Source organism: Hippocampus comes, unplaced genomic scaffold, assembly GCF_001891065.2.
Source record: "Hippocampus comes isolate QL1 unplaced genomic scaffold, H_comes_QL1_v1.1 scaffold174, whole genome shotgun sequence".
Lineage (NCBI taxonomy): Eukaryota > Metazoa > Chordata > Actinopteri > Syngnathiformes > Syngnathidae > Hippocampus > Hippocampus comes.
In genome coordinates, this window is record NW_017805983.1 from 4,550,917 (window position 1) to 4,562,532 (window position 11,616).

Consider the following 11,616-nt stretch of genomic DNA (forward strand, 5'->3'; position numbering starts at 1 on the left):
TACTGTGCACGTTTTTGTGTTAAAATTCACATTGTCGCGAGAGTATATGTATGAGAGAGCACGAGCCCACTCTGCAGCTACTTAATACACGTTTTTGTGTTAAAATTTACATTGTCATTCAACATCACAGACACTAAAGTTGAAGCCCTACCTTGTTTATTGTGAAGTAGAAAAGATGCCCACGCTCTTACACCACACGTGTGGCGGTGTCTGTCTCCATGGTAACGGACAACATCGCAGCCCCAACTTGAAAACGGGACTTTAACGGTCAGTCGTCCATCAAGAGTTACCTTGGGTGGCAACAGGATTGCAAATGACTGACCCAAATGGACGAGGAATCTGTGTCGTCGGATGTGGAAAACGGTGAAGAAAATCAAGACGAGGACGAAGAAGCAATCGAGGTAACGATTATCGTTCGACCAACTGCTTGAAAATGTAACAACCCACAATCACCATCTGATCACAAGTATGCTGAAAGTTACTGTTTTATTTGGGCTTTAAGTTGCTACTTATTCAATGGTGTGAATAGTTTTGGAGAAGACCCCCATATGTTTTTGGGGTGTGTGTGTGAGCACGTTCTGTTGGAGTACGCGTTAGCTTCCGGTTTTGCGAGCTTTCATTTGATACTCCGGCCTCCATTTAAAAAAAAATAATCCAAAACGTGCATGTTAGGTCCACTGCAGACTACAGTTTGTCCAGCTCTACTATCTTAACCAAACAAAGGGTTCGAAGCAAACAAACAGCAAAAAAAGTAATAATAAACACATACTGTATTTACCAAAGGGCTTTTGCGCATAAAAAAATATCAAGGCTGTCACAAAACTTCTGAACATGAAACCAATGCTTGTACATTTTTCACAAAAAAAAAAAAACAAACTCAGAATGTTATTATTGCACTACAGTACTGTTCTTCCTGCATACTATGGCCCGGAATTTAACCCATGACCCCTGCACTGTGAGGTGGACGATCAGTGCTAACCAATCCACCACCGTGACATCTATCTATCTATCTATCTATCTATCTATCTATCTATCTATCTATCTATCTATCTATCTATCTGGCCTAATCAAGGTGTAGTACAGGGCAGTAGAAGACCCAGTAAAAAAAAAAAAAATGTAAATAACTAAGACATCTGACATCCAGAGATGATTGGTGACCTTAAAACTACAATTAACCCCTTCATATTCTCAGGTTAGCAGCCACGATTCACATATCCACATGATTTTTATTCAATATTTTGGAATTACCTTCACCGTCATCAAGGACGCACACAGTCACTGTTGCAATCTATTCACTTTTTATTAAACAGAACAGCAACAAAACACATACCAACCAGAGCTGCTGATGGCCACAACTCACGCCCATACGCTCAACACTCAGACTGTCTGTCCGAGCCAGTCTTCACTTGTCCCCTTTCACAAACATCGCACCCCTCCCCTCCACTGGAGTGACCCCTACCCTCGCATGCACAATTATCAATGAACAGAAATTACAAATTGTATTTTTATTTATATATTAGTATACTACAGAGGACAAATTTCTTGTGTGTTTTACATACCCTGTACTTGCTGAAGAGATGATTTTGATTATGATCGGTTTTTGAAAATGTTTCTAAAACTATTTATTTGTTTTTTTTCTTTCATCAAGAGGGCAAAGTGTTGACGCGGGCCACATGCGAATAATTCCATAATTGTTAATGAATTGTTCAGTGTGCTCCACCTCCCTACTGAAATCCGTGTTGATGCATCCCTTCCCTTTGTTTTATTAACAGGTTCGCCCCTTGGATCAAGATATTATAATTCCAGGTCTGTCTTTACTGTGCCGAACAGGAAATGGATTGAGACACGCATTCATTAAAGTCGTCCTAAAGGACAAGTAAGAGGGCAAAATTGCCAACCTAGCAAATCTGTTCAAGCCTAAACCTCCACTTCTCTGCTTGTACTTAATATAGAAGATTAAGTGACATGGCTGCGATCAGCAATTACGTTCACCTTCGGTTCATGGACGTGTCCAACAACCGCATTTCTGACCTTTCACCTCTGTCATCCCTCACTCAGCTTCTTTGGCTCAAGGCAAGGATTTTTTTTTTCTTTTTTTATAATCAAGAAAAAAAATGGCACTTTGTCATCCACTCTCGCTCTGTGATTCTTAGTGTGATACAGGCGCCACTACTAGTCCACGAAAGAGTCACTTGAAGAGCAGTGTTATTACAGTATTCAAATTATGCATAATGTTACAGTGGCTTAAATTTTAACACTGGTATATTGTTTAGTACTTATATGTTACTGTATTTTAATATTGGTCGTTATGGTGGTACTTGGAGAGAAAGCATTTGTTGAGGTGGTCTTGTAAATAATTTGAGAACCACTACTCTAACTGAAGTTCGAACTGGACTGTTTCTTAGATTGACAAGAATTATGTTACATGCTTCCAAGGACAAACCTTTTCTCAGCTGGCCTACCTGCAGTGGCTGAGTATGGCAGCAAACCGGCTCACTGAGGTGGAAGGTCTTGTTGGACCAGCTTTGGAGAGTCTCAATCTTTCAGGTTTGGCTGATGAATGCATCTGAATAAGTGTCGTAAACCATGAGCATACGTTTGTCTTCAAGTCATGTCCGTCCTTTACTTTGCTTACAGGGAACCGTATACAGAGATTGAATGGTCTTGAGAGTTGCCTTTTTTCCAAACTGGCTACATTGGAGCTGAGAGGAAACCGCTTGACTACAACTAATGGCATTAACCTTCCTAATCTGCAGCGATTATATCTGGTAAAAAAAAAAAAAAAAAAAAGTCAGTTATAAAATGCTCGATTAAAATACATAAGTCTCTGCCTTTTGTGATTGTGTTCTTTCTCCGTATTTGAGGCCCAAAATCTTATTACAAGTCTTGAGGGCATGGAGAAGTTAGAGAGTCTCACCACTCTCCACCTCCGTAATAACAAACTTGCCAATCTGGACGGACTCAGCGCCAACATGAAATGTCTCCAGTACCTCAATATCCGGTAGGCTGTACAGTGATGCCACACTAAGAAAAATCAAAAGCAACAACATTACATTCCTGTATCTCTCCCTTTCCCCCACAGAAGCAACGACTTCCTTGACGAGACCTGTCTTCGGGCTCTTGGCCATGTGTCCAAAACCCTGCGAGTCGTGGTCCTCTCTGAGAATCCACTGGACGGGACCACAGATTACCGGCCATATGTCCTGACTCTCATTCCAAAACTGGAGCGCCTTGATAAAGAGCCTGTTTCTCTGGAAGAGAGGGCTGAGGTGTGGAAGACAATTAAGGTGAACAAAAATAAAGAAAAAGAAAAGCACTGTGGTTTACACTTCACTTCAGGGAAAGTTTGTTCCTTTATTGCTTCTTCTAATGGTATGCCATTTGTCATTTCAGGAACTCAAAGAGGAAACAGCCTAAGTTAAACGTTTGCAATAGTTGCTCCACTTCCTGGAAAAGACTGGTTTGGATGGATGCCTCTGTAGAAACTTAAAAATGGTCATAGCTTGCATACATTGTTGTCTAATGCACTATATTATGGTTGTTTTTACTTAATTACATCTATTCCAAGAATCGCAAATGCTTAAAATCATACCTGACAGGGTTTCATCTTCGCAGTCACTTCTTTATTTCTCTGTGTAATGATGACCAAGTGATTTTGCGATCATTTCCCTGTTGACAACAAAGCAATTGCACTTTTAAAGTGTCACGACACTAGTGTGGTGGTGAGTCGCAATACACACAGGCAGACATATTTAGTGCTACAGGTTACCAGTGAAAATGTGAGTGCTGCTATTACATTTTCATACCTCATCATTGAGTTGTTGCCAGAGAGTGAAAATTAACTTATCTTCCAATAAAGGAAGTGAGTGCAGCTATGCTTGTCATCTTACAGCATGCGACCTTGCTGGTTCTCTGAGAGAAGAAGAACATGCGGTCTGTGCAAGGGGTCCCCAACATGGTGTCGGCGGGCAGCAAGCCTCCAAGGACCACATGAGTAGCCTGCCCGCCTCTTTTAAAATTCGCTCACCAGTGAAGGGACATTGGGATTCCCTATGCATGTTGTTAGTTGACGTGATCATTTGAAAATGTGAGTGCACTTCGAAATAAAGAGTTGCACATTGAGTTTCCTACCCTGTAAACATTGTTGATCATTATTGTGACAAATTGTGAACATAAGTGTCTTCACCTTGATGAATAATAATACATTTCATTTATAAGCGCCTTTCAAAACACTCAAGGACACTTTACAACCAAAACAAGAACAATGAAACCAATCATGATTTAGTAATAAAAGATAATAATTAAAGGTAATTTGAGTAAATCTGTGATTTCAGAAGTGTGTGTCCAATTTATATCCATCACATCAATCAGTACCCAAAAAAATAGCTCTGTAAGTTGGTGATCCACAATAATGTGAACCCTATCTCAAAATTAAAATTATTTAAAACAGTTGCTGTCACAACAGCAGTTTCAGTTTTATCAGGTAACAATAGCGATTGGACACTTAAGGTCTATTTGTAGAATACTTTCCTGTGGTGGGACGTAGTACAAAAAACGTGCTGACAAATATTTAGTTACAGTTAAGTAGATTTCTCTGTATTTGAACATTTTTTTCAGATTTTGATTGTTTTTTACTGCCTAAATTTTAAAAAGGATATATGGACTTTTGGTTTGCGAAAATAGCCTTGTTACCTTTTTTCCGCCCCAATTTCTACTTTTACATTTAAGTACATTACAGACTCGACTTTTTATATAGTTGAATCAGTATTTGGCACTTCCTATTTCCTGTGTCTTCAGGGATCAGAGAGGTTACTTCCGCTTTTTGAATGACGGCGTTTGGTAGGCGGGGCTTGAGTATATTTAAACGCCCTCATTTCGGGAGCTTCTGTCCTCCTGCTCAATAGACGTCGGCGTGGTTTTCCACCGAAACCGGGAAGTAGACGCCAGATAAAACAGCCCAGTGCACCATTTGTTTTAGCGACTCAGACAGTCAAAAGGAAGGCAACCCTAGCAACAACGGCCATGCCCGACCAAGCAACTATGCAGGCGCTCAAGGACGTCGCCAACAAGCTGCGAATTCACTCCATTAAAGCAACATGCGCCTCCAACTCCGGGTAAACTTCTCAAACGGGCTTCTTTAGCTGTTTCGACGCTACGTGCGAGCTCATTGCAGACCATTATGTCGTGCTGACGGCCACGAGGCTTTCTGTAGGCCTTGAAGCACGCACGTGCAGCACACCAGTTGACTGTCGTAAAAAAATACGGTGATGTATGTATTAGCCATGTATTTACTTCGAAGTCATCCTGAGTCGCGTTACTGATTTAAATAGTGTTACGCCATTACAACGACGTCCCTAATATGCTGGACTGCAGTATTTCTTTAAGGCGGGAAAAATGTTTCTAACTATTTTTGTTAACAACGGTCACCTGATGCGTCACGTGCTGACCACACATGCATCCCAGATGTTTCGGGGACTCAATAAAACAATCAATGAGTCCCGTGCGCAACGTCCTGTGACTAAAAACCGGAAAACAGTTTGGTGGACTTCCGGTGCATTTTGCGATAACGAGCAGAACCGTAGAGTGATGACATGATGGTTCGAACCCCGATTTGCTCATATTTAGTTTGTGTCGCGAGTTACGAACGTCTCTGATGAAATACAGTAGTTTGTAGTCTGCAGTCATACAAATTTGTGTCGCTGAAATGTTTGTTGGATTGCGTAAGTTCACCCGGTGTTGGTAACCGTTGCGTCATTACCTTGTGTATCTTTTGGCAGTGCGACAAGCCGTTCTGCTAAATGCAAACACTTCCTTCACGGAAGTCACCCCAAACAGGTTTTGCGGACAATACTGTATTTCCTTGTCAAGCAACAGTTAATGCTGTTGTTTTCTGACACTTATTTTTTTGCTTAACGCAGACTCATCCTTGTGCTTTTTAGCAGCTATTTCCCAGTGAGAACAGGGTGTGCTCACTTGTGCAGCTACATTTCAGTTTAGTTGCATCGACCCTTAATAAAAATATATATATATATGTTGATGATGGAATTTTTTTCAAAATTATTTTTCTTGGTCTCCATTTGTTTGTCACAAAAACCTGTCATTTGAACAGGGGAGGGTGTAGACTTTTATTGAGATGGAAAGATCTCGACTGAATCTTTTGCGTGAAGTGGTATGTAATGGAGGAACTTTTTCTAATTGGCTCTTGGATCCGAAGTCGCATACCAGGAAGCATTCACACAGATTGCCTTTTTGCGCTGACATTTAAAACAAGATTTAAATCTCATCTACTTTGATTCTGAATTCATGCCTTTAATTTCCCCTATTTCCCAGCAGGACACCGCTTGGCAAAAGCACAGTGGGTAAATTTGCATCCTGTGGAAAAGGAGGAACATAACCATAATGACTGACAATTTGGCATGTTGCAAGTTTGGTAGAAATGGTGCCGTTTAAAGTGCAAGCCACATGGGGAAGCTGAGATGCTGTTGAGTACAGAGATTTCAAAAAAAAATCTTACAATACTCTGACCACTATTTCAGCATCTAACAGTTCAAGTTTGCATGAGTTCATTTTTGGGGGTGGAGTCTTGAGGGGTAACTGACAATTTAATAATGATGTGATTTTGTGGATGTTCTTACAAAATATCAAAGGTTGATGTGTGTATGCTAACATGCTCAGAGTGTAACAAGATTTTTAATGATGTTCCAGAAGAATCCATATTTGTAACATTTGCATGTTTTGTGCAGAGTTCGTATTTTATTTTATTTTTAACCGAATATATTAAAATTCTCACCTCGGTCTTCCTCCTCAGCCACCCCACATCCTGCTGCAGTGCAGCCGAGGTCATGTCTGTGCTGTTCTTCCACACCATGCGCTATAAAGCCGACGACCCCGGCAACCCGTGCAATGACCGCTTTGTGCTATCAAAGGTTTCGATGTGTACATGTTTGAGCTCAGCTTTACACGTAGCATGTTAGAACGGTCATAATGTTCCCACCTGCCTCTTTTCAAGGGGCATGCGGCGCCAATCCTGTATGCCGCCTGGGCTGAGGCCGGTTTTGTGAAGGAGTCTGACCTCCTCAACCTGCGCAAGATTGACAGCGACCTGGAGGGGCACCCCACACCAGTAAGACGAGAGCTCCAAGCTCCTCTTGCTGTACATCATTTCTCTTTGAGGTCACTGAACAGGCGTGCATTGATATGTATTCTTTTGTGTTCCCAGAAACTGCCTTTTGTTGACGTGGCAACTGGATCACTGGGTCAGGGCCTTAGTGCTGCCTGTGGGATGGCATACACTGGGAAGATGTTTGACCGGGCCAGGTGAATATGCGTACATTTGACCGTTTATATTGGGACTGTGTGTGTGGCCACTCATCCTGCAGGGAATCAATTTGGCAGGCTAAAGTTTTTTTTTTTTTTTTTTTCAAATGAAATTTGACCCTGGAAAGTAGGGCTGCTACAATGAATCTAATAACTCAAATTGGCTTACAGAAAAGGTTGAAGTAAAATCTCTGCCTCATCACTGGCTAATGTTACTGAAGTCACTCACAGCGCTCCCGGTCGAAAAGATGGTGGTGAGCCAGGTGGAAAGAGTTCATGAAAGGCAAATTCCAAAGTTGGGCCAGGCAGCGGGAGGGAGTCGACAAAATGAGTCGACCTCAACAATAGTTTGACACTAACTTTGATGAAGAAACTGCTCTATTTAATAGATGTGATAAGTGGTAGGCTGCTCTAGTCTAACATTTATCGTGAGTCATGGATTCCGCTGGCATATGTCTTTACATGCTGTCCTTATCAGTTACTCATCAGCTTTGTCTTACTCAGCATCTCCTGCACCTTGGTGATTGAATCGGTCTCTTGTCGTTGACTGGCTCATTTTATCAAATGACTACAGCACAAGAATGGATAATGTTAAAAGAAACATTTTCAAAACCAAATAATTCCAATTTGATTTCTGTGACAATATTTTGAACACTATTGGTCATTGCTCCTGTAGGCCAGGCCATTTCCTGGATGTACCAATAATTAATTGTTTGTATTTATTTATTTCCTGAAGTTACCGTGTGTACTGTTTGCTGGGAGATGGAGAGTGTTCCGAGGGTTCCGTATGGGAAGCCATGGCCTTTGCTGCCTACTACAAGCTGGACAACCTGGTGGCTATCATGGATGTTAATCGGCTCGGTCAGAGTGATCCGGCACCCCTCCAGCATCAAATGGATGTCTATAAAAAGCGCTGCGAATCCTTTGGGTTAGTTACCACTTCAGTCTACTCATGGGCAAGATGACTAAAATGAAATCAACCAACCATAAGGTTCTTTTGAGTGTCATGATCTTTAGATTGGGTATAAATACATTGTTGATGGCAAAAAAGGTGAGTTAAATAATCTGTCGGCGATTATTATAATTGTTAATTGCCAGTTTTAAAGCATCTATACTGAAAACTAAAGAGTAATTCAACAGTTTAGTCACATTAAGTCAATGTTTAAAAACAAAAGTTAAACAGTATTTTTACTCAGCAGTACAACAAATGTAGAACAATAGAAAGTGGCAATGTATTAGTTTAGTCTTGAATAATTCAGCAGGTATGAAAAATCGCAAATAAACAAATTGCCCCCTCTGAAAACCTTTTTTGAAGTGGCGTTATTGTCATTGCTACAATGTGCTTGATCGGATTGTTTTCTCCCCAAAGTATCGCATTTTGAGAAGGTAAATCATTTTAAATTGGATTTCAGTCAAATACTACATAAGTTTTTAAGAGCCATTTAGTATGTTTGAAATGCATTATTTGACATGGACTAAAATGAAAACTACGAAACCAAATCTTTCACAGTATGCTGTCATGAATGCTGATGGCACTGCAACAGTTTTAAATATTGTCACCTTAGCTAATGGAACCCATTCAGTGTTGTGAAGGCTTGCATACAGCTTACGGTGATATATTTTAATTTGTTTTCTGTAGCTGGAACACAATCGTTGTGGATGGGCATGATGTGGAAGCACTCTGTCAAGCTTTCTCGAACGCTCAGCAGACTCGCGGCCAGCCCACTTGCATTGTTGCCCGGACGCTTAAGGGAAAAGGCCTCAAAGGTAGGAGGGTGTTTCACGTCGTCCTATTCAACATTTACTTTCCACGTTTACTCAGTGGCTTTTATTTTTGGCAAGGTATTGAGAATGAATTGAACTGGCACGGAAAGCCCATCCCCAAGGACACGGTGGATGGATTCTTGAATAACATACTGGGGCAAATCCAAAATCCCAACAAGACCTTGTGTCCTGAACTGCCCAAGGATGACGTCACACCTGCCGACCAAAGAATGATCCCCCTGTCCGAACCTCCATCCTACAAGAGCGGTGAAAAGGTCTTTTTTTTTTTTTTGGTACATTTACCCATTGAAAGTTTGTTGTTGATAGGCTTGTAATTTGTAAAACGCCGGCCTCGACAGTGGGAACAGAATACTGTGGGTAGAAGGTTGCTTTGCTGTGTCGATTACGTGGTTAAACAATTTGTGGTAACTTCTGTTCTCTGCCCTTTCAGGTGGCAACGAGGCGTGCGTACGGTGATGCACTGGCCAAGCTGGGCCGATCAAGCAGCAGAGTGGTCGCCCTCGATGGGGACACCAAGAACTCCACGTTCTCCATAACCTTCCAGAAATCTTTCCCTGACCGCTTTATCGAGTGCTTCATTGCTGAGCAGAACATGGTAAATGAGATCCAAGTTTTCTGAGGCGAACACTGAACGATACCGTCTTATTTTCAATTCCTCACTTGGAAATGTGACTCTTGGTAGTATTTCACTCAGTCACTGGTTGGGTTAGCCAGATAGTGTAGTCCTCAAGCCTAAGGAGTATTTTCGTTGACTCTCTGCTGCTGCAGGTGGGAGTGGCAATTGGCTGCGCTGCTCGAGACCGCGCTGTGGTATTTGTCAGCACGTTTGCTGCCTTCTTCTCCAGAGCCTATGACCAGATCCGAATGGGAGCCATTTCTCAGTCTAATGTCAACTTTGTGGGGTCCCACTGTGGCGTCTCCATTGGTGAGGTTTTGGAATGACATCTGCACGCTTTCCTCTTTTTATGTTTTACCGAGTGAGTGCGCAACAATGGCCTTTTATCATTCCAGGTGAGGATGGTCCTTCTCAGATGGCGCTCGAGGACCTGGCCATGTTCCGTGCCATCCCTACTTGTACGGTGTTTTACCCTAGTGACGCAGTGGCCACCGAGAGAGCTGTGGAGTTGGCAGCAAACACAAAGGTTGCACTTTATTTATTTATTTATTTATTTTTCCTTGGGCGGAACATTGCCAACTTGCTTTTGACATTTCATTGATTTCCTCAGGGTATGTGTTTCATCCGAACCAGCAGACCAGACACGCCAATCATCTATTCTGCACAGGAGCTTTTTGAGCTTGGTGTAGCCAAGGTGAATAGTCATTCTTATCTGCTTTAAGGTTTGTACAAAGAACCTTATGTAATGAAACTTGACCCCCACCAGGTTGTGCGCCAGTCTAACAATGATCTTGTGACTGTGATTGGAGCTGGTGTCACTTTGCATGAGGCTCTGGCTGCTGCTGACATGCTGCAAAGTGAAGGTATGCCTGTACTGCCCTCTAGTGGTTCTGTGTACAAATGGGGGTTGCAATCTATCGTCACAAAAGACAGTGGTCATCAGAACTGTCCTTTTTATAAAAAGCTCTGATTACTTGAATTCTGTCCTTTTTTTTTTTTTTTTAAAGGGAAAAACATTCGTGTGATTGATCCATTCACTATCAAGCCTTTGGATGCGGACACCATTTTGGCCAGTGCAAAAGCCACAGGGGGACACATCATCACAGTGGAGGACCACTACAAGGAGGGTGGGTGGTGTGGTTTGTCTTGGATTGTATGCGTGAGTGTTTGGATCCTTTAAGGCAGGGGTGTCAAAGTCAAATGGACGGAGGGCCAGATAAAAATTTTTGCTGCAAGCCGAGGGCCGGACTGATCGAATGTTCATTGAAAATTTTAAAAATAACCACATGTTGTTTATTGAACCAAATTTAATTGACTGAAAACCTAACAAATACATTCCAATACGGTCAGATAAATAAAGCAACATTTTTTTATGGCTATGTCAGTAAACTTTAATTTTGTACAGGCACAAAAAAATTTCCTTTGTATAAAAATACCCATAACATGAATGAAAGAAGCCGATATTATTCAAGGCACTATCACTAGTCCATATTTTCTCTTTTAGCAAAAGTAGGCTAAATTTACTTAAAAGAAAAACAAATAATAGTGCAGTAATTTTCGATCATTTACTCGAATAAAATATTTTTAAAACATAATTGGATTGAAAAACAACAAAATAAAGTGCAAAAATGTATAAACCAAAAACAACACTTTCTTCAAGAAGTAACAAGCAGCGAAAGCAAATATTGCACTTTAATTTTTAAACTTGAACTGAGTAAAAACGCTTAATATGTGATTGCACAGTATATTATAAGTAATATTCACTTCTTTGAGGCTGAGGCTGATACTCGGTGGTGTCTTAACTTTTCTACAAGTTCATCAATATTTGGGGTCAGGCTCTGAGCTGAGCAAATCCTCAAAATTGAGTGAGGGTGTTCAGCAGTAAATCGACTTCTGTG

General features: G+C 41.3%; 2 protein-coding genes across 4 annotated transcripts in view; both read left to right on the forward strand.

Annotated features, from left to right (window-relative positions):
* Positions 1-44: 44 nt before the first annotated feature.
* lrrc23 (leucine rich repeat containing 23) lies at positions 45-3,873 on the forward strand. Its single transcript, XM_019890613.1, has 8 exons — positions 45-401; positions 1,773-1,876; positions 1,953-2,073; positions 2,406-2,547; positions 2,638-2,768; positions 2,865-3,001; positions 3,083-3,287; positions 3,394-3,873. The coding sequence occupies exons 1-8, from the start codon at positions 327-329 to the stop codon at positions 3,415-3,417; spliced, it is 939 nt and encodes a 312-aa protein (XP_019746172.1). The 5' UTR covers positions 45-326; the 3' UTR covers positions 3,418-3,873.
* Positions 3,874-4,875: 1,002 nt separating this feature from the next.
* tktb (transketolase b) overlaps positions 4,876-11,616 on the forward strand; it is a 10,488-nt gene continuing 3,747 nt past the window's right edge. For 2 of the 3 annotated variants that reach the window (XR_002170693.1, XM_019891209.1), the window contains exons 1-13: positions 4,876-5,114; positions 6,809-6,926; positions 7,010-7,123; positions 7,220-7,317; positions 8,054-8,245; positions 8,957-9,084; positions 9,160-9,356; positions 9,533-9,697; positions 9,871-10,027; positions 10,114-10,244; positions 10,329-10,412; positions 10,485-10,581; positions 10,726-10,845. Coding sequence is in view for 2 of the 3 variants with exons in the window: in XM_019891209.1 (XP_019746768.1) it covers positions 5,023-5,114; positions 6,809-6,926; positions 7,010-7,123; positions 7,220-7,317; positions 8,054-8,245; positions 8,957-9,084; positions 9,160-9,356; positions 9,533-9,697; positions 9,871-10,027; positions 10,114-10,244; positions 10,329-10,412; positions 10,485-10,581; positions 10,726-10,845 (1,693 nt within the window). In the remaining variant the exon portion in view is untranslated. Of the gene's footprint in view, positions 5,115-6,808; positions 6,927-7,009; positions 7,124-7,219; positions 7,318-8,053; positions 8,246-8,956; positions 9,085-9,159; positions 9,357-9,532; positions 9,698-9,870; positions 10,028-10,113; positions 10,245-10,328; positions 10,413-10,484; positions 10,582-10,725; positions 10,900-11,616 lie in introns of all 3 variants that reach the window. The other variant, XM_019891210.1, reaches the window with a different exon arrangement.

Coding starts and splice junctions, on each gene's coding strand:
- lrrc23 (XM_019890613.1), top strand. CDS start 327: ATGGACGAGGAATCTGTGTCGTCGGATGTGGAAAACGGTGAAGAAAAT. Junction 1,877..1,952: donor AAAGTCGTCCTAAAGGACAA/GTAAGAGGGCAA, acceptor TACTTAATATAG/AAGATTAAGTGACATGGCTG. Junction 3,002..3,082: donor CTCCAGTACCTCAATATCCG/GTAGGCTGTACA, acceptor TTTCCCCCACAG/AAGCAACGACTTCCTTGACG.